Genomic DNA, 23,435 nt, shown 5'->3' on the forward strand with positions numbered 1-23,435 from the left:
ACTTGATCTTAAACAGTATTAGCAGTTTTACAAGTGCCCACTCTGAGGCCATGATGGACCACATAATTAGTTCCAAATTTTCAGCTATTAGCTGTTTTTTACTTAGCTTTTTTCTTGTCCTTTTGGCTTGATGTCAATAAGCAAATCTGACTCCTAGTCTGGGTTCAAATTCTGGCTCTTCTGAACTTTAGCTGTGTGATCTTAAGTAAGTTTTTTAACATCTTTAAAATGTTTTTCTTGGTGGTAAATTGGAGATAATTTAGTAAAGCTTAGATGAATGTGAATATAAAATTCTTGCTGGTGCCTAGGATATGGTAAGGGCTAAAGAAACCTGAATTGTCTTTGTAAATGATTTATGACACTAGACTGTAGAAGGAGGAGTGAGGCAAGAAGTTAGAATTTTCAAGTTCTTGGAGAGATTTTGTCAGTGGTGTTGAGATTTGTTTATTTTTTTCATTGAAGACTCAGGGCTGAGTGGAATTAAATTGCAGGGAGAGAAATTGAAATTAGATGTTAGAATTTCCTAGGAGCTAGGATACCTGAAGTGTGTACATTTCTAAGTCTTATCGTACCTGGGTTGGAAAAAAAAACTTTGTTTTCCATATCTGAGTTAGATTTATTAGCATAAATCAAAATTTAGAATGACTACACAATTTTTTATAATAGCTTGAGATATACAATAAAATTCACCCTTTTAAAGTGTACAATTCAGTGGTTTTTAGTATATTCACAGATGTGTGCAACTATCACCACTATCTAATTTTATAACATTTTCATGACTCCAAAAAGAAACTCATACCCATTAAGTAACCCAGTAAGTAGTCACCATATCCGCTCCCCTCTCCCCGCCGCAACCACTCATCTATATTCTGTCTCTACGGATACCTATTCTAGACATTTTGTATAAATGGAGTCATACAGTATGTGTTTGTATAGATGGAATCATACAATATGTGGTCTTTTGTGACCAACTTCTTTCACTTAGTGTTTTCAAGGCTCATCCACGTTATAGCATGTATCAGTACTTCATTCCTTTGTATTACTGAATAGTACTCCACTGTACTGCTGGATATACCACATTTTGTTTATTCATTCATCATTTGATGGACATTTTGGGCTGTTTCCACTTTTTGGCTATTGTGAATAATGCTTCTAAGAACATTCTTGTGCAAGTTTTTATGTGGACATATGTTTTAATTTCTGTTGGGTATATACCTAGGAGTAGAAATGCTGGGTCATATGATAACTATGTTTAACTTTTTGAGGAACTGCCAGACTGTTTTTCAAAGTTGCTGCACCGTTTTACATTCTCACCAGCAGTGTATGAGGGTTCCAGTTTAACCGCACCTTCATCAACACTTGTTATTGTTATTTTTGATTATAACCATTGTAGTGGCTGTAAAGTGGTATCTCACTGTGGTTTTGATGGGCATTTCTCTGATGACTAACGATAATGAACATTTTTTCATTGCTTGTTCGCCATTTGTATATCTTTGGAGAAACGTGTGTTCAGATCCCTTGCCCATTTTTCATTTGAGTATTTGTATTATTGAGTTGTAAGAATTCTTTATATTCTGAATACTAAACTCTTAACAGAGACGGGATTTGCATATATTGTCTCCTTTTCTGTGGGTTGTCTTTTTACTCTTTTGATAGTGTCTCTTGAAGTACAAAGGCTTTTAATTTTTTTTTTTTTTTAAATTCTAATCATTAGTTACTATTTCTTTTATTTATTTATTTATTTTTCCCCCAAAGCCCCAGTAGATAGTTGTATGTCGTAGTTGCACATCTTCTAGTTGCTGTATGTGGGATGCGGCCTCACATGGCCAGAGAAGCGGTGCATTGGTGCGCGCCCGGTATCCGAACCTGGGCCGCCAACAGCGGAGCGCGCGCACTTAACCACTAAGCCACGGGGCTGGCCCAAAAGCTTTTAATTTTGATGAAGTTGTATTTATATATTTTTTCTTTTGTTGCTTATGCTTTTGGTGTGGCATAACTACAAATTTAAGATGACAGTAAAATTATAATTTCTAGTTTATAATGTTGCTAAGCTGTAAGTCAAATATTTATCATTTAGTGTTTCCTTTTTAAAAAAATAAATAGCATCTTTATTTTTTAAACCTTGAAATCTCATAATCATTCTTACTAGGAGGTGTTTGAGTTAATTGAGCTTAAGAAATGCTCACTTAAAATGCTGGCTTATGGCTCTTTGAGAATATTGTTATGGTAGAAATAGGTAATTCTTTTTATATCTTTGTACCCTTTATCAACCATCTCCAATGTGTCACTCTATTTTGATACTTAATATGTGTTATATTACATCATTTGACTACTTTAACTACTTGAGGTCGGTGTATTACACTCACCTACATATAAAGAAGTTGAAGCTTCAAAAGGACAAATAACATTCCCAATATAATTAGGAAATGACAGTGCGTGGATTTGGATTTAGATCTGTCATATATATAGTTTATGTCCTTAACTGTATATTCCATGTTGCTCCCTCCTTTTTACATCTCCTTGAGGAGAAGGATGTTTGTATCCTACACAGTCTTGTATATACTGGCTGCTCAGTACAAGTTTGAATACCATATTTTGTAAAAGTATTTATTTCCATTGACAGGAGTACCAGTGATGTAATCAAGTAGTGTGATAGCTGCTGTTTATTTTTCAGCCAGGACTGTGAACTAAATTGGACTGTGGAAGTTAAGGTAGAATCTTTCTTTCTCTTGCATCATTATCTATAGGAGATGCTGCAATCTAATAGACTTGACCCTTATAGGCAGATAATGGTTGGGAAAGGATAGGCTATAGTTTCTTGTTTGGTAATGCTGTTCACCCGAGTTCACAGAGCAGAGCTGCCACCAGTGGACCTATGGAATGGAAAGGGCAGTATGTAACGGTCAGGAGACTGTAGTGCTTGTCCTTTTATGTTACCCATCAAGTATGACCTTGGGCAACTCACTTTCCTTTTCTTAGTTTAAGTTTCTTTCTTTGTATAATTGAGAGTTTGAAGTACATGCTCAAAGATTTCTGTTTATTTTTAAATTCCCTAAGTCAGAAAAGGTTTCTGTCTTGCTTACTGCTGTATCCTCAGCACAGAGCAGAGCTTGGCACATAGTGTTAATGAGTATTTGTTGAGAGGCAAGAGAGTGTAATTTGACAGAATTGGGTAGATCTCACCTTTTCTAGTTAGTAATCATGTGACCTTGTGCAAGTTTCTTAATTTATCTGGGCTTCAATTTCCTCATCTGTAAAATGGGGATAATAAGATTACCTGCTTCCATAGGATTTATTGTGAAGATGAAATGAGATAATATATGCAAAGTATTTAACACAATACTTGGCACATAGTAACATTCAAAGAAGCTTTTGTCACTGAATTAATGTATGATCGTCTGTTTTTTGCCTTTTTTTGCTCGTTCAGATCATCATAATTGGTTATTTCTTAAAGAACCTTGATTGAAATATTCATCCTGTTTGGTTAGAACACAGTGTAATTATGAGAAAGGTCATAGTTTTATTCCATGTGTATTATTTAGCTTTTTCTTCTTTCCATAACCTGTATCTCTAACCCCAGTCTCACCAAAGAGATCTGAGTAAAAAGGGAGAGTGTGATGAAATTAATGCAAATCTATTGTTTCTACTTGGAAAACAACTTAAACCTTAGGCCACGTTGCTGATGTGGTAGAAGAATCAACTTTATATGTGACAGACAGCATTATGTAAGCCTAAGAAGACTGTGCTTTCTACTCGGGGCACATATAAACAAATACTATTGAAAATAAACTTTCACAAAACAGTATTTAACAAGTGCTGATCATAACCCAGTAAATGGATTTTCTGATCCTCTAAGTGAGTTGCAACGCCTATTTGGAAAACACTACATCTCTCTCTCTCTTTATCTATCTGTCTGTATGTATATCATTCTCACATGAATAAGTGAGCCATAGTGAGTTGTGGATAGGAAAGCATAAACTTAAATCTCTAGTTAGTCCTTGCTTTACTATCTTGGATTTTCAATATGAAATTATTTTATTTTATTTTATAGGCTGGAGCACTGGATTTGCTGAAGGAGCTTAAGAATATCCCCATGACCTTGGAATTATTACAGGTATGTGCCATAATTTTTGAATGAGAATTGTCATAAAATACTGTCATAAAATACCCGAAACATCTTCAATAGCAGTATACGTTTTTTGTACTGTCCTGTTATGTTGTAAACCACTATTCTCTTTTTTTTTAAGATAGTAACGTAAATCAATAATCTACTAAGTTACCATTATAGAAAAACATTGCCTTCCTCAAGAAGAATAAAACCTGAATTTCCAAGGTTGACAATGGGAGTGAAATTGCACTGTGCAAGGAGGTTGGACTCTTGGCCCTGATTCTACTTTCTTGGGCTGTCATTGATAGCTGCTGCCAGCATGAAGCTATCCTCAGGGGTGAGGACAGCAAGGTGCTGCTCTTCTCCCTTTTTCAATATTGGCCACCTGTGTACACAATCAGATGTCTAGTAGACATGGCACAGATTCATTACTGAAGTCTTATTTTAATGTTCCATCAAGACTAAAACATAAAAATAAAACTTTAACAAAAGTCAAAATGTTAAAAAGGAAAGTCAATAGTGATATGAATCTGGCTGTTTTCTACTATACATTTCTTACTATCAATGAGTGCTGTCTTTTATGTTTCTATTTCAAGTCAGAATTTAGGGAAGGGTGATGGGGGTATGTGAACATGGTTGGGAAAAAAAATCACATATTTATTTTCACTAACGTCTAACTCAAATTGAACATCTCTTTCAATTATGAAGGCAGTAAACCACAGTTGTATTAGCAGTATTTATGACTGTAACGGAAAGAAATCACAGATATTTTAACTTCATATAATAGTTGTAAATGTATTGACATCCATTTTTGCTCATTATTGAGGTGGCTGTTATACCTTCTGCTGGGTTTTATTTGATGTTTTAATAAAGGAGCATATACATTTCTTAAATGTATGAGCTTTAAGAAAATATTTTGTAATAGTAATATTATATAATTGGTTTTCTGTGTAATCCTATGTATTTTATTTAATCCATTTTAAAAGCCTTCTGAGAAGAGGTCCATAAGCTTCACATTGCCAAAGGGATCCATGGTGCAAAAAAAAGTTAAGAACTCCTCTAAATGTAGACCCAAGAAAGGGAAACGAGCAAGTCATTAAGCCTGTCTTCTCAGTTCAGATGTCCTGTCCAAGGATCAGCAGTTTCTCTGGCAGATCAACTCTGGGAATAACCTTGCCTTTGAGACAATACCTTATCATCTAGGTATGGCTTTATCTTAGCAGGGGTATGTGGGGATAACCACATCGAAAACAACATAGTAATCCCAGTATTTATTTAAGAGAAATGTGTCGTGTTATAGAGGGTGTGGAGGTTGGGGAGGATTATTATTTATAACACACTTTTGATTTTTTTCGTATGCTTTGTTCCTTGGAAAGTCTGCATATTTATATAGCAAACATTTAAGTTTTTTTAGCATTAGGAATTGTGTTGGGGTTATAAAGATGAATAAGATATGGCTTTTCCCCCTCTTTGAGCTTAAAGTCTGGGAGAGGAAAACTGACATTTAAACAAACAGAAAGGTATAGCTGCCAGATAGATATCTACATAGGATTCATTTGTCAGAGGTAGGGCAGGAAGAAGCATGAAGTTTACTTCTTAATCTGATGACTTAATCTGGGAGGCTCAGCAAAGCCTTCATATAGGCAATAAAGTATAAACTGAGTCTCAGAATATGAATAGGTTCTCCCTAGGCAGATAGGACGAGGAAGGGTATTCCAGCAGAGAAAAACAGTATGTGGAAGCAGTGTGGCATACTAAGTTAAGGTAAAGGAAGGGCAAGTCAGATACAGGTTTGAAATCATAGGCAGGCTGGCATGCAGGGCTGTATATGCAGTCCCGAGAGCAGTCTTGCCAAAAGGTAGGGAGCAGGAAAATGCATGACCAATTTTGCATGGTGGAAAAAATAGGAGGCTGGAAACAGGAAACTTGTTGACTGATGCAGGTACTCAGGGGAGCAGTGATGAGGGCTTGAACTAAGATAGTAGCAGTAGAAGTGGAGAGAAGGGGTACTTGTTAATGATGGACAACCTACAAGAATTGATAGCTGACTGGACGGGGGTGAAGAAGGAGGAGGAATTTAGGATGACTGAGATTTTTGCCATGGTAACTGGCTAGAGGGTACCATTTAACAGTACAGAAAACTTCAAGAAAGGTTATGTGGTGGGGTTGGAATGAGAAGGAAATAAAGGAGAAGTGAAGAGATAAAGGATGGTTTTGGATCCGTTGGGTTTTGAGATGCTTGTGAAACAAATAGATGTCTGATAGGTATATCTTCTAGAGCAGTAATGTCAAATAGAACTTTCTGCAATGACGGAAATGTTCTATATCTGTGTTATCTAATATAGTACTACTAACCACTTGAGGCTGTAGAGCACTTGAAATGTGACTGAAGAACTGAATTTTAAATTTTATTTAATTTTAATTTAAATTAGAATTTGATTTAAAAGCCATATGTGTAAAAGGCTCTAGAATGTAGGCAAAAAGACAGGTTTAGGAAATTTGGGGGAGCGAATAGCATAGGGGTGGATTAGTACCTCGAGGAGGACAGGTAAACAGTGTTAGGATTTAACAGACTGTTTAAATCAAATGAGAACTGAAGAGTCCATTGGAGTTTACAATTAGATTACAGAAACTTTCTGAGTAAAGAGTAAAGGCTAGAGTAAAGGCTAATTGGTGCAGGTGAAGGTGAGGAAGTAAATGAGAAGACAAATACTACACTAGATTGGGCTAGCTTTGTAAATTTTTATATATGGTAGAATCATTCATTCAGTAATTATTAAGTGTCTGCTGTGTGCTAGGACTCATTCTACGTGCTGAATGTAGTGGTGAACAAGACGAAGTCCCTGCCCTCGTGGAAGTTAGGGGGAGGATAGTAAACAGTGCTGTGCTGTGTGCATCTTTTTTCTTTTTCTTTAAGAGCTTTATTGAGATATAATTTACATACTATACAGTTCACTCGTTTAAAGTGTACAATTCAATGGTTTTTAGTATATTCAAAGAATTCTACTATCACTACAATCAATTCTAGAACATTTTCATCACCTCAAAAAGAAACCCCGTACCTTTTAGCAGCCATTCCACGTTTTTCCCCAAATTGCCCCCCACCTTTTGCCCAAGGCAACCACTAATCAGTTTACTTTTTGTTTTTATAGATTTGCCTATTTTGGAGATTTCATATAAATCAAATCACAAAATATGTGACCTTCTGTGTCTGGCTTCTTTTACTTAGCATACTCTTTTCAAAGTTCATTCATGTTGTAGCATGTATCAATACTTCATTCCTTTTTACCACTGAATAATAAATATTCCATTGTATGGATATACCACGTTTTGTTTATCCATTTGTCAGTTGATGGACATTTGGGTTGTTTCCACTTTTTTGGTTGTTACAACTCATGCTGCCATGCACATTCATGTTTGTGTGGGAACATAAGTTTTGGTTTCTTTTGGATAGATGCCTAAAAGAGTGGAAATGCTGAGTCGTATGGTAACTTTATGTTGAATATTTTGAGGACCTGCCAGACTGTTTCCCAAGTGGCTGTCCCATTTTACATTCCCAACAGCAAGTGAATGAGTGTTCTGGTTTTTCCACATTCTTATAAACATTTATTATTATCAGTCTTTGATTATAGCCATCCTAGTGGGTATGAAGTGATCTCTCATTGTGGTGTTTCTTTCCATTTTCCTAATGACAAATGATGTTGAATATCTTTTCATGTGCTTGTTGACCATTTGTGTATCTTGCTTGGAGAAATGTCTGTTCAAATCCTTTGCCAATTTTTAAGTTGGGTAATTTGTCTTTTTATTTTGAGATGTGATATTTCTTTATGTATGCTAGATACAAGTCCCTTGATCAGATACAGAATTTGCAAATATTCTTTCTCATTCTGTGGATTAGCTTTACTTTCTTGGTGGTGGTGTTTGAAGCACAAAAGTTTACAATTCTGTTGTAGTCTAATTTCTGTTTTATTTGGTTGCTTGTGCTTTAGATGTCGTATCTAAGAAACCATTGCCTAATTCAAGGTTGTAAAGATTTATTTCTATGTTTTCTTTTAAGAGTCTTATAGTTTTAGCTCTTACATATAGATCTGTGATTCATTTTGAGTTAATTTTCATGTGTGGTATAAAGAAGAGATCCAGCTTTATTCTTTTACACATGGATATCTAGTTGTTCCACCTTTTAATATTCTTTTCTCCAGTGAATTGTCTTGACATGCTTATTGAAAATTAGTGACCAAAAATATAGGAACTTATTTCTAGATTCTTAAATCTGTTCCATTAATCTGCATGTCACTTCTTATGTAGGATCACCTTGTCTTGATTATTGTAGCTTTGTAGTAAGTTTTGAAATTGGGAATTGTGAGTCCTCCAACTTTGTTCTTCATTTTCAAGATTGTTTTGGCTATTTTGGGTCTCTTGCATTTCCATATGAACTTTAGGATAAACTTCTCAGTTCCTGCACAAAAGGCAGCTGGGATTCTGATAGGGATTGCATTGAATCTGTAGTTCAATTTGATTAGTATTGCAGTCTTAACATTTAAGTCTTCCGATCTGTGAATATGGGATGCCTTCCATTCATTTAGGTCGTCTTTAATTTCTTTCAACAATGTTATAGTAGCTGTATGTTTTTTACCTTAAGATTTAATGGCTATCTTCAGATAATCTTGGCAAAAACTCATGAGTGATCACAAAGGTAATTTTTCTTCTAGAACATAGCAATCTGCTTATTGCCTGTGATGTTGACAGTGTCTCTTGATCTCACTACTCATTCCTTTCTGCTTTACCACCAGTATGCATCTGACCCCCTAAGTTGGCTTAATGCACTCTCCATTTTTCCAAGGTATTGTCTTTCTAACTGTATACCTGGTGTTCTATAGAAACTAGATGGCCAACCAGGGGCAAAGGCACACATTTTCTCTGTCTAGAATTTCAGGATATATAGTTTATCTCAAAAACTTTCATTAGTCCTGCAGTCAAGAAGCCTGTTTAACTCTATAATTCCTAATGTTACTTGAGCACAAAACACTGTATTATAGCCCACCTATTACATCCTGTAAATTATAGTCTACCAGTTTTAGGAGAAATCCTGAGTCTAGAGAATTCTTGGCAAATCTAGACTTGGTTATCCAAGTAAAAGAGCTTCTTAATCCTTTCCTCTGTCTGCTTTCTTCTACTCTTCCCAAAATACCCTCTAACAGGGAAAAAAGAAATCTACCTCAAATCTTTGTTGTTGTTTTTTTTGTGTGTGTGTGTGTGTGTGTGTGAGGAAGATCAGCCCTGAGCTAACATCCATGCCAATCCTCCTCTTTTTGCTGAGGAAGACCGGCTCTGAGCTAACATCTATTGCCAATCCTCCTCCTTTTTTTCCCCAAAGCCCCAGTAGATAGTTGTATGTCGTAGTTGCACATCCTTCTAGTTGCTGTATGTGGGACGCGGCCTCAGCATGGCAGGAGAAGCAGTGCGTTGGTGCGCGCCTGGGATCCGAACCCGGGCCACCAGTAGCGGAGGGCACGCACCTAACCGCTAAGCCACGGGGCCGGCCCCTCAAATCTGTATTTTTCATTCTACCTTAAACAGCCTTGTTTCTTATTATTCTTGACTAGACAATCTCTTCCTTAGGTACGCATGTTTATTACAGATGCCTGTATTCTTTATATGGGTTTTCCTAGGTTCTAAGCAGGAAATCATTGACTCCTTAGTGATCAAAACATCCTGTGATGATTAAAAAGCGGTCAACTTACAGCACACAATTTGTTCAAGCTCTCCTTATACCTTTCCTCATCTCTGACCACCTCCTAAAATTCCATTTTCTTTGCCAATCCGTGTCAGTCCCAAACTTCAGAACTATATTAATAACTCAAGTGATTTCCTCCACTCATTCAAAAAGTAGATTTTCTTCTAGGCCGTGTGTGTGGGGGGAGGGTGAGGAAGAGCCATGAATAGGTGCTGGAGAAGAAGGAGCGCTGCAGGTGTCAGGCAGGGAAGTGGGACCTGACACTAAGTACACCCGCCACAAGCCGAAGCCTTGCTTCCAAGCAGTTAGCTGCGTGCGAAGGTACGGCTCTTGGTCCACACAGTTGTGAGCTGTGCCATCCAGCCCAGGCAGTTGCCTCTGGAAAGTTTTCTGTATTGAAGTGCCTACTTCGTCAGCTGACAAAATAGTGTTTTAGAAAAGTTCTAAAGTAATAAAAGTGTTTTCACTAAAAAAAAGTTTTGAGAGCATCTTATTTTCTAAAAGCCATAAACCACTTTCTGTGCATTAAAAAAACCCCAAAACATTAATCCCGAATGATTTTGGGGTTTTAGAATTGCGGAGTCCCGTTTATCTTTCTGCTCTGGAACCTTATCTGCCTTGCTCAGCTTTCCAAGAGATGTAACACAGGACACTCTGGCCAAACACACATGGTCAGACTTCCATTTCCTTGGATTCCACATGCGTGGATTCAACCAATCTCGGATCAAAAGGCCTGCAGTGGTTGCACCTATACTGAACATGTACAGACTTTTTCCCCCCAAACAATACAATAGAACAACTATTTATGTAGTATTTACATTGTATTAGGTATTATAAGTAATTTAGAGATGATTTAAAGTGTAAGGGAAGATGTGCATAGTTTATATGCAAATACTACACCATTTTTTATAAGGGAGTTGAGCATCTGCAGATTTTGGTGTCCGTGGGGGTCCCGGAACCAAACCCCTGCAAATACGGAGGGACGACTGTATTCTAAATTCTTGAACAAACTTCTGTCCTGAATCTCTGTCATTTTTGAGAGGGTTGAGTAATTTAGAAGGAAACCTTAAGTATCCATTTATTTCTGTGCCTTCAAGTTTGCAGCAGGGGGTCCCTTCTTTTTTCACCACTAAGAATTCCTTTTCTTATTTTTTTCTTTCATAGACCATATGTTTTGAAAGATTGTCTACTAATGACTTGAACTTAGTAAATAATTTACCATTTTTTATCATCCATAATTGGCCTGTCATAGCTTTTGTGTTCTTTGAGGACAATTTGAAAACCATTGATGTACTGGAAAGAGCATGGACTTTGAAAGTGGACAGACCTGAATTAGAATCCCAGTTTTGCCGATTAGTAATGGTGTAATGCTGGGCAAGTTATTTATTGGTACTTCTGATCTCTTCATCTTTAAAAATAGGGATAATGATCTTAACTTTGAAGGGTTGTTAGAAAGATTAATGAATATGATTGCTCCCAGCATAATCCTGGGCACATAATATTACCACATGTTATATTCTGTGAAGTCCATTTTAATATCTGTGATTATACGCTGGTTTTAAGCAAAAAAAAATGCTTTTTAAACCTCTGTGGATGATATTATGTGTATGAGTATCCTCATAAGTTGCAGCAGGTGGTCTAGGAAGTAGTCTATGTAGAAGAATGTATAGAAACAGAGACATGCATGTAGTAGTCCTGATTGCTCCAGCCAGCCTTATATATAAATATAAACATTTTATATTTTATTCTTCTCCTTATGGAAAGACTAATTTCATTTTACTAGTTAACCAGCCTTATTACAGTAGTAAGTTATATGCTTACAGATCTCAGTGATAACCTTGAGGCCAATGTTTGATGTGAAGATGTAGGTATCTTAAGTCTATAGAATACTATTATAAGAATTCAAATAATTGAAGTTTTTTTCTGTTCTAAAATGGAAACAGGAGTCTGGGAAAGAAGAAAATGAAACACTGAATTGTCTGAAATAAAATTGCTTGTACAAATTTTTTTGTTGTTGCCTTGCAGTCCACAAGAATTGGAATGTCAGTAAATGCTATTCGCAAGCAGAGTACAGATGAAGAAGTTACATCTTTAGCAAAGTCTCTCATCAAATCCTGGAAAAAGTTATTAGGTATAATTGATCTTCCCTTATATATATTTATGATGTTCTGGTTTATTCAAACACTTGGTTGTTGCATTTTTTTCTTTATGAGTATAGATATATCGAAATCAATGCCTTATAATAAGGGTGAGGGATGTTAGTTTGACCTCTTGGAGGGTTTTGCTTTTTAAGCTAGTCAAATTTAGCCTTGTTATCTTTCAACACTTTTACCTGCATTGCCTCTTGGAGTCAGAAGAAAAATTTCCCTCAAGAGTAAGGTTGTCATATTTTTCGAAAAGGCTTTTGAAATAATTTTCTAACTTACAGAAAACTTGTAAGAATAATAAAAAGAACTCACATATATCCTTTTTCTAGATAATTTTTAATATTTTCCATATTTGTTTTGTCATATTCTCGCTTCTGTCTTTTTCTCTATATATGTATACTCACACACACACAAATTATTTTTTCTGAAACATCTGAGAGTAGGTTGCATCTGTCATGCTTTACCCTTTAATACTTAAGTGTGTGTTTCCTTGGAACAAGTTTATTTTCTTATGTAATCATAATACAGGAAATTCAGAAAATTTAACATTGGTACAGTACTTTATAGTGCACATTCCACTCTGTCAATTGTCCCAGTAATGTCCTTTCTAGCTTTTTTTTCTCTTCCAGAACAAGATCCAGTCCAGGATCCCATATCTAGTCTCCTAACTTGGAATAGTTCTTAAGTCTTTTTATGTCTTTTATGACATTGACATTTTGAAGAATACAAGTACCCTTCCCCTTTTGTTTTTAATAGCATGTTCTTTATTTGGGATTTATCTGCTAATTGCTCATGATTAGATCAGATTGTGTGCCCACAGTTGGAACTACGTAAGTGTGTTGTGTCCTGCTCAGGGTATCACATCCAGGAGCATTATGTTAGTTTTAATAACCCAGTCAAGGTGTACACTGCATAGTTTATTATTCTTCCTCTTTTATCTAATAGGTATTTTGTGGGAGACACTTTAAGATCCTGAGAGTATCTTTTGCTCCTCATCAGATCCCCCCATTTAGTATCCACTAACTCTTGTCTAAACCACCCTTTACAGTGACGGGTTGCAAAATAGTGATTTTCTAACTCTTCCACTTCTTCAGTATTTGTAAATCATCATTCTCTTATATCAAAGAACCCTCCTTTTACCTCTTAGTTTTTTATTTATCTATTATTAGTGTGGACACATGGATTCCTGTTCTATACAATGGATTATAATCCATTATTGTTCATATTTATTTTGACATTTACATTGTCTCTGTTTTGACCAGTGGGCGCCCCTTCAGACTGGCTCCTAAGCTCCTTTGTCAAGCCCCCTTCAGTTGTTTTTTTTTTAATCTCTTTCTTACATTCTGGCAACACAGAGTGTCTTGGGCTCATCTATCTTCTCTACCCCAGCCCTGAAATCAGCCATTTCTCTAAGCAGTTATCGGCCTTATGGAAGAAAAAATAGAAAGAGCGAACCTTTTAAAATTTCAAAGAACAATAGTAATAACAAAAAACCTATTCTTAGAAGAGCTTGGAAACTAGGAACTAAAAATTGTAAAGCCTATAAAAAAGTCTAGTCTTAAAAAAACTAAATGTAAAATGTGATCCTGTATTGGATTCTGGACCAGAAAAAAACATTGCTATAAAGATCGTTATTGAGATAACTGGCAGAATTTGCATAAGATCTCGAGGTAAGTAAACAATATTGTATCATTGTTAAATTTACTTATTTACTGTGGTTATGTAAATGAATTTCTTTATCTTAGGGAATACACAGGGAAGTATTTAGGGATAAAGGAGCATGATGTCTGTTACTTTTTTTTTAGATGGTTTAAAAGAAATATGTCTGTGTATACACGATGGTGTGAATATGTGTGTGTACGTATAACACAGGTGTATGTGTATATGTAAGGAGGAATGAATGAATGAGGAAGCAAGTGTGCCAAAACGTTAACAGTTGGGGAATCTGAGTAAAGGTCTTTGTACTGTTCTTACAACATTTGTGCAAGTTTCAAATTATTTCAAAATAAAAAGCTTTTTAAAAAAGTCTAGTCTTTAAAGGTTCACTGCAAATGTATGTTTATAGTTAATTTAAATTTTAAATCTAATTCCATATTCTAAAGTAATTAAAATTAGTCATAGGAAGTTGATTGAGAACCATATACCTGCATTTTTTTTCTGAAAAGATGGTTTACATTTTGTGGTAGAAAAGAGTGGACATTGTAGTTATGCTCATTTGATCTTAAATTTAAAGAAGTTTCACTCTTTTATACTTATTTGGAGGTATCCAATTCAGTACAAGTTCTCCTTTAAAAACTTTTTAATTTATGTTAAAAGATTTACATGTTCATTAAATAAAATCAGAAGAGTTGGAGGAGGAAAAAAGTTTTCTTTAAGTCTATCTCTAAATACAACCATCAGTCAATATCTTGTTACATTTCTTGTCCTTTTTCACCCTTGGTGCACAGATTTTGCTTCAACTACAGTTACGCCTAGCTTAACGACGGGGATGCGTTCTGAGAAATGCATTGTTAGGCGATTTCTCCTTTGTGCAAACATCATGGAGTATACTGAAGGGAACAAAATTTGCCACCCCAAAATGTGTCTCTTTAACATGAGAATTATTTTAGGTTAATTATTTTTAAGAAACAAAAGACTCGTAAAGTTTTTCTTGTTACCTCCCCCTTAACTACCTAAAAGAATTCAGATTAAAAAAACCTGTCTCAGGAAGTGAACTGTCACCTTAGCATAGCATGAACTAGGTGCTAGACAGAGAGGAACCAAGTTGGGTTCCCCTCTGTGTTCTTCTGTTTCTGTGTGGCCAAACGCTTGTTTCCAAATATTTGCTCCTTTTCACCTACCTGTGAATTGCCTGCCTTCCCTTTGAAGTCCCTGACTCTCCCCACCCCCAACATCTTTTGTCTTTAGCTGAGGAGGGTATTTAAGGTGAGGGCTTTGGCCGATTTGGTGAGTTACTTGGTTTTCCTGGATTTCTGCCATGTGTACATGTTATTGAACTTTTGTTTTTCTCCTGTTACTCTATCTCATGTCAATTTAATTCTTAGACCAGCCAGAAGAACCTAGAAAGGTAGAGGAAAATGTCTTCCTCCCCTACAGTACTTATACAAACCTAGATGGTATAGCCTACTACACAGCTAGGCTACATGATACTAATCTTATGGGTATATGCAGTCTGTTGTTGACCGAAATATTATCATGTGGCACATGACCGTATAATTTGACTTATGCTATATGTATACTTACTTATATTGCATTTTTAATGAAATTTTTTTTGTATTTTTCCATCATCATCATCATTGTCATTTTTACTGGTATAGAATAATTTATTGGGTGACTATACCATAATTTAATCACTTGCCTGTTAGATTTGTTGTTTTTAACTTTACGGCTATTATAAATAATGTGTTGATGAATATCCTTCTGTTTAAAGCTTTTCTTTAGATTGTTAGCTTGCTTTCTAGAAGATTTACTACTGCTACTAGGTAGCACAGTTTTGAATACTTAAGATATGCAAAGCATTGACCTGTATTAATGCATTTAATCCTCCCAACAATCTGGTGTGCTAGGTACTTTTATAATCCCATCTTATGATGAGGAAATTGAGACACTGAGAGATTAAGCACCTTGTGCACAGTTGAGTGGGTGGTGAGTAGCCAGGCTGGGATCTGATCGCAGATAGTCTTGAGTCCAGAGCTGGAGCATTTCCCTTTGGCTCTGCTGTGTTGCTCATGACACACTGTTCAAATAGTAGGAATGCATTTAAGGCTGTTTATACCTCTTATTGCTCTGCTTTTTGAAAGGATTGCACCACTTCACACCGTGCTGGAGCAATGTGTGGGATCAGTTTTACTGCTCCTCTCACAGCATTGGATCCCTGTTAGCTAGTATTGCATTGTTATATCATCTTTCAAATCTTGCATTGTTATATCATCTTTCTACCTTATTACTTTTGTAATAGTTCGTAGTCCTTGCTATATTCTTTAATGCCAGTATTAATCTTTGTTTTCTGCCTTGCAGTACTATAGCTTCGTTAGGTTTTGGGGCCTTCCAGGTAAACTATAGAGAATAACGGGGGCTGGGGGGCCAATAAAATCAGTATGTGAAAACTAAAGCATATACTTAGGCCATATCATAGGGCACTTGTATTGTATTTTAGGGTTGGTAACCCTTACCTTTACAAGATAAGTTCTGGAATTGTGATTTGGACCATTCTCTATCAGTTAGTTTCATCCCGATTTGCATATTAGAGTCATCTGAGGAACTTTTAAAAATTTTGATGCTCATGCCTCACTGCCAGAGATTTGGGTTGAATGGATTGAGATGGGAGCTTGAACATGAGGATATGCTTAAAAGTTGCCTAGGTGGTCCTGATATACAGTTGAATATATGTTCTTCTATATTCTATACAGAGGGATATGGAGAATTGAATTATTTATGTAGCTCTTATTACTTTATATAGGGATCAAAATGAAGATAAGTGGGGTAAATTTATGTTTTAGATTCAGACATTTTTGAACCCAGCTTCAAGGCTATTTTGGTTGATTTAAACATGAATGTTTCTTTTCAGTGCTAAAATATTGCATTGGCCCAACTTGTTTTACGTACTTTATTTCCTAATGTCTAATTGCTCACCTCCTTAAGTCCTAAAGCTTGTACACTCTGTATTACTTTACAGATTATTTTAGATAGAGGAGGTGCTGGGTAGACCTTACTAATCCTGAAATATTTTCTATGAAAATGTTCTTTGTTTACTATCCCTGCAATATTTATTTATATTTTGGGTACCACCTTAAATTTTTTGACTTCATGAAAAATTATTAAAACAATATTGCTATATATTCTTTTTTGCTTTCATTTTTAAAATGACAGTGCTGATATTTTTTCCATATTCCTTCCTTCTCTTTGTTCTGTATGCTTTCCTCCCTTTTAGGTTCCCATTGGCATATGAATTTGTGGTTTCTGCCAAATGAGTTTATTTGGGAATGCTGACTGAGCATGCATTGTGACAAATAGCCAAGTACATATGCCAGTAGAATAGCTTGCATAAACTTCATTTACCTGTTGAAAACTTAGGATTTTAGTTTTTTTGTTGTTGCATAAATAGCCTCATAACATGCAGTAATTCAGTTTTTTTTTAACAAACTCTAACAATTTAGAGATCTCCTAAATTTTCAGATGGACCATCGACTGATAAAGACCCTGAAGAAAAGAAAAAAGATACTGCAATCACATCACAGAATAGCCCTGAAGCAAGAGAAGAGAGGTATTTTGCTTTATGGAAATTCATTTATGTTGCAAGTCATAGTTTTACTTGATAGTCACTTCCTCCGTGATCTTATGATCCCATATCTGTACTCCTCTTTCTATTTTCTAATCAAACGGAATTAGTAAATGTATACAGCCATATATTCTAAGGTTTCTTACAAGATATCCTGGAAATGTAAAAGAGAGAAGACATTACATAAATAAGAAGAAATTATTTAAATTGTGCTCAACACGTTTAATTGAGTGGAATCTCTAGGATAGCACTGATAATGAAGGTACTGATTAGAGATTCAAATGGTTACTTCATCTGTGTACCACATTTCTTTTTCAGATTTTCTTTGGCCCTGGATCTAATTCTCCTTTTTATGCTTTTTTTCCTTCCTAATGTAGCTATTTTTCATAAGAACTTAAAATGTGAAGTTTAGTAATGAAACTCCTATGAAGCCTTTGCATTTATTCTTTCCTATCACATATCATGAACTGTGCAATATGCAGCATGGTGATATCTAGATTAGTAGATTAAATATGGTTCCTCTGTTCTTGGGAAGCTAACTACAAAGCTTAACACTTGACATTGATTTAGAGCAATGGTTCTCAAAACGTGGTCTCTGGAAGAGCAGGGAACCTGGCAGCTTGTTATAAAAACAAATTTTGGTGGTCTACCCTGGAACTACTAAATCAGGAATTCCGGTGATGGGGCCCAGAAATATGTTTTTAACAAGCTCTTCAAGTGATTCTGATGCACTCAAGTTTGAGGCTACCTATTTTAACTTTATTTCTCAGTATTTTCCCAAAATTGATAATGTATTCCTCATTTTTTAAGTAACAATTATAATACACCATATGCTGTTATTTTATGTATTAGTACTAACTAAACTTGTTGATAAAAGAGGTAAGCTAAAGGTGGGGTTAAACACCAGTTGTTAATAAAGTTTATTCATTTTTTTTCTAACTATTTTGAGATAATTTTGGACTTTTAGAAAATTTTAAGAACAATACGGAGAATTCCCAGTTGCCCCAATGATATTTATATATATATGCACATATGTGTGTATACACACATACACACATGAACTAATTTTATTTTGAAGCAAATAAGAGTCATTTACAGACATTATGCCCTTTATACCCCCAAATACATCATTGTGTATTTCCTAAGAACAAGGATATTTTCTCACATATAACCACAATACAGCTATCAATATCCAGATATTAACATTAATGCAGTGCCTTTTTCTAATCCACAGACCTTATTCATATTTCAGCAATTTTCCCAATAATGTCTTTCATTGCAAGGGAAAAGATTTTTCCAAAATATCATCCAGGATCACATATTGCATTTAGTTATCATATCTTTAGTTTCCTTTAATCTGGAATAATTCTTCAGTGTGTCATTGTTTTTCATGACATTGATTTTTTTTTTAAAAGTGCAGGCCATAATTTATGAATTTTTTAACATATGCTTCCCATTGTCCAATTCATTGACATTTAAAGTCACTGATTTAATGCCTTGAATACAAAATATAAAAGTTTAGACTAATATTTTAAATAGATATTGAAGGAGCAGTAAGTTCTTGGTGTATTTTTATCAGTTTATGTAATTGAAGTTTAGGGATAGAGCCTATCTACAAAAGCATAGAATTATTATCGTGTATGAAGTCTGATAAAGTAAGTGGTTGCTATCTATCCACACACACTCTGAAGAAAATTTTAGAAAGATTGGAGCAACAAGTCTGAATTACCATCTGAAGGAAGATAGAAGGTTAGATCTAAGTGACTTGCAGCTGAGAAAGATGTGACACTTGGAGTGTAAAGTAATGTAGTTTAATGCTAAGAAAGGAGGCACTGGAATGTGAGAAGTGGGGCCAGCAATAGTGAAGCTAGTGAGGAAGAGGCTCCATCAGTCCACCTGGGCTTTCAGTGGATGAGCTCGGTATTTGGCTAAAGGTGCAGAGAGACAAAAGCATATAATTGAAAGATGTATGAAGTGGTATTTTTAAACATTGGTTTGTTCGTTGATTCATCACTGACAGGTGGTATGCTATGTACTGGGAATACAAAGAGGAGTAAGTGCTAGTCTTTGCTCTTGAGAAGCTCAGTCTGGCAGGGGAGAATATATGAAAAGTCATCATAATACAACCCTGTGTGCAGACAGTACTTTGGGAGCACAGGGGAAATCAGAGAAGGCTTCAGGAAGGAACTGACTACACTTAGAAGGTATGCAGAAGGACTGTTTTGCCCACAGTTATCTGTGTGTGAAGTCGGACAGTGAGTTTTATTTTGGAGAGGAGACGAGGAGGTCTCTCCTTGCAGCAGTGCAGCAGGTTAAATCTATGGAGGTGGGTGATTTAATTAGTCTTTGGAAAGGTTAATGGCAGATACCTGTAATGTGGTAAAAGTTAATTGAAACTAGTTAGAAAAGTATTTTGGTGAGAATCTTATTATAAGAAGTTAATCAGAAGCAGTTGAAATGACTACGTTGACTGGAAAATTATTAAACTGTCCTGATTGAGTTGATGTTTCTGGCGAGAAATTGAGACATTTTTATATTGTCATGACTCGCTTTGTACTACACGTTTTTATCTTGAAGGAGGTGTTTTAAATGTATACCTCTTTGGTTGTCTAATTGGGACAGAGTTTTTCAAACATTTATTTCCCCTCTGTTTTTGGTGGAGAGCTGTCATATTCTTTGGTGCTGTCTTTTCACCCCTCTCCTCGTAACCAAGATCCTTGCTTTTCATTTATTGTGTTGAGCTGTAATGTGCATTTTCTCTATTTAAAATATTGTTTAATGTTTAAAAGGAGAATCAAGGTAAAATGTTACTAGTTAAAAAAAGATATTAGACTTGTCTCTCTTTACTGAAATTTTAACTTCTTTTTAATCTATTGTAGGCATTTTTTTTTAAGGCAAGAGTCACTGAAATACTATCTTATTTATTTAGGCCAAAAAATTTTGACTTTAGAGAGTAATCTTAATGATGTTACTTTAAGAGAGTTTTTCCTGATTTCTTTTTGGGGGGTGTGTGTATGTGTTTTTTAGTAGCTCCAGTGGCAACGTAAGCAGCAGAAAGGATGAGACAAATGCTCGAGATACTTACGTTTCATCTTTTCCTCGGGCACCAAGCACTTCTGATTCTGTACGGTTAAAGTGTAGGGAGATGCTTGCTGCAGCTCTCCGAACAGGAGGTAAGTTTAGTGTACGTTGTTTCCTTGCTCCGTCCTCGATTATCACCACTACTGCCGCATGTCCACCTCCATATTTCTGTTTTACCAGCGCCACCCCTTTGATAGCTGCCCAGCACTGCTTAGCTCAGAGAGAAGTGGTTGCTAATGGGGGTTACTGACGGCAGAGAGGTATAGGCGTGCCGGGGCCTCTGCCTATTACTATATAATTCTAGGAAATAGATTTCTTCTAATAAATGGATGTTTCCCCTGATTCATAGTAATTTAAACCTTTTTTCACAAATCTTTTTTCCCCCCCACATTTAGTCTACAAATTAATTACTCCCCACCCCCCAGATTGAAAGTTAATGCTACTGTATTTGGGTCCCGTTGTTCATTGTTAGTATGACATATAGTATGTGTTTTGTATTCACAGTTTTGTTTTCTACTTTTTTTAAGTGGAAAAGAGATCTTGATTTATATATGGGAACTTTAATTTAATTTGAAGGTATCCATTCTTATGTAAAATATTGGCTTTAAAGTTTCGTATGTAGGAATGTTTGTTATCTTATACAAATTCATCCTTTTTCTTTTCTATTGTACTGAACCATAGTTAGTATGACATATTTTTTTTCCTTACTCTGCCCTTTCTAGTTTGATTCCCTTACTGTCTCTTTATATATTTTTTTCTTTTTTCTTCCTAGTTTCTTTTTATTTCCTTCTATCCTTTTGAATATTTGCATAGGAGTCTTCTGAGTGTGTCCGTATATGTGATTGGCAGATGAAATGAATGGTTTCTTTGCATTGAAGCCTGAGTCACAGGAGACAAGACAGTTCTTTCTGTAACTTTCTCTACTCTCTGCTGGAGCAACCAGAATTTATGGAGTTGTGAAATGAGGAATTGCCTGCTAGATCAATTACTTCCCCACTCCTGAGGGATAACGAGTCATCAATGCAGGAGCACTGTGGACATTAGGTGAATCCAGAGGAAGAGTCTAGTGGGTAGTAAAGAGACCAGATTCTAATGAAACTAAACTAAAAGGATTCTTTATGTAAGGCAAATGGGGTTGAAGAAATAGGAACGCAGTTTTATTTACTGTATTGAAATTTTCGTTTAATATGTTACAGTCACTTATTCTTGACAATTCTTTATGCCTGTGTTTAGATGACTACATCGCTATTGGAGCTGATGAAGAAGAATTAGGATCTCAAATTGAGGAAGATATCCTTTGTGTGTATATTCAGAATTGTTTTAAGTAATCTGCTAGGTTAATTATAAGTTTTTCTTCCTTTATAGAATGTTTTTATTTTCATTTTATTTTTATTCTTCAGTTTCCATCTTGATTATTGTTTTGATGGAAAAGGAGAGGGCCATCCATGTCATTTTATTCTTGTTTCCTGTCATTCAAAGGTAAAGCACATAGTGTTGATAATATTTTTATTTTTCTGCCTTGCAAATTAGGAATGTAGCATCTCAACCGAAGTTGTGCAAAAGGGCATGGAAAATACATACACTAATAAGTGTGAAGTAGAGTTTCACATTTGGGGGAACTTAGCAAAGCATACATAATCCCTTGAGCTCATTATCCTGGAGGGAAGTGTGGTTATGGTGGGCACCATGGAGAGCCCTCCTGGAGAGGAGTGTTGCACGTGGGTATGGGGAGCAGGGAACATCTAGGTGACAGTGTGATGGTGGGACTGTCCTGGTTGAGGAAGTGGCCTTGCTCCTCTAGGGATCAGCCTCTGCTGTGGCCTGATCTGTTGAGAAGAAGAACCTGTTAAACTAACTTCTTGCTGAACTGGAGGAGGAAATGAACCTTCAGGGCCACCATGAATGGTCTCTTCTCAGAAGGTCCCCAAGGGAACTCTGTAGTCATTGAAACTTTTAAGATCCTTGGTAGAATTCAGTTTGGGGCAAGTTAAACCTTGTATGAGTTCAAGCTCTTTTTCAAAAGTTTTCTCACTCAGATTGAGTATCTGAGTTACTTATTGAAACCCTTTTAAATTGTGTGCTGCTGGCATTAAACGTTAAGAAGAAAGCATTGCTCATCCATAGCCTAAAAGTACAGTCACCATTATTTGCCAATTACAGATCAAGGAGTCAGGTAGAAACAGTGCCTTGTTGTTAACTTAATCTAAATTGGAAGCAGTTTTTGTGAACTGCTTAGAAATTTCAGGCAGAAAAGGAAAAAAATGTTCTGACCTTTATAATTTAACCTTTTTTCCTTAATGGCCTAGTACCTATATATCAAGAAATAAGGAATACAGACATGAAATACAAAAATAGAGTACGAAGTAGGATATCAAATCTTAAGGATGCAAAGAATCCAAATTTAAGGAAAAATGTACTCTGTGGGAATATTCCTCCTGACTTATTTGCTAGAATGACGGCAGAGGTGAGTATATGTGAACATAACATTTCCTTGATGTTATTCCATGATGTCAAGTGTAAAGTCTCTTTAAATCATAAAGTACTATATGAATACTACATATATAATAAGTTGTTATTAGCTATTCTGATATATTTATACATACTATATACTAGACAAATACTTAAGATGATTGAACTTAAGATGATTGAATCTGTTAGCGTCAATACTTTGTCCCATGATCTTTTGGTGATTGCCTTAAATCATTGTTTGAAAACAAAAGTGTTTTTACTTATTGTGGATTCATGTAGAATCAGAGTTGAATCTCTAATTGCAAATAGACTTTGTAACCTCTAAGCTCTTTTTGTGGTTAAACCCTATATAATTGGTCACATCTTATTGACAATTCCTTAAATTTATATAGGGAATGATGGGGAAAATGAAATTCATAGCTAGCTATTTATAGACATAGCTGTTCACAGATAACAGCTGTAGTGTGTCTGCAATCTCACTGTTTTATTAAGCATCCAAGATAGTGAATTTGTCTTTCTATATGGCTAATAAAAATTGTATTTTTAAAATCCATTTTTTAAAAACCTCATTAAAATAATTTAAAACTTTTACAAAGTAGAGAACATAGTGTAATGAAA

The 23,435-nt window shown here is 35.5% G+C and overlaps 1 protein-coding gene across 1 annotated transcript in view; it reads left to right on the forward strand.

The window, feature by feature from the left end:
* TCEA1 (transcription elongation factor A1) overlaps positions 1-23,435 on the forward strand; it is a 36,711-nt gene that overhangs the window by 3,419 nt on the left and 9,857 nt on the right. Inside the window, exons 2-7 of the mRNA XM_004435705.3 lie at positions 4,052-4,114; positions 11,868-11,973; positions 17,165-17,252; positions 20,295-20,440; positions 21,582-21,638; positions 22,658-22,812. Coding sequence (XP_004435762.2) covers positions 4,052-4,114; positions 11,868-11,973; positions 17,165-17,252; positions 20,295-20,440; positions 21,582-21,638; positions 22,658-22,812 — 615 coding nt within the window. The remainder of the gene's footprint in view (positions 1-4,051; positions 4,115-11,867; positions 11,974-17,164; positions 17,253-20,294; positions 20,441-21,581; positions 21,639-22,657; positions 22,813-23,435) is intronic.

Source organism: Ceratotherium simum, chromosome 31 (assembly GCF_057802395.1).
Source record: "Ceratotherium simum simum isolate JZ-2026a chromosome 31, ASM5780239v1, whole genome shotgun sequence".
Lineage (NCBI taxonomy): Eukaryota > Metazoa > Chordata > Mammalia > Perissodactyla > Rhinocerotidae > Ceratotherium > Ceratotherium simum.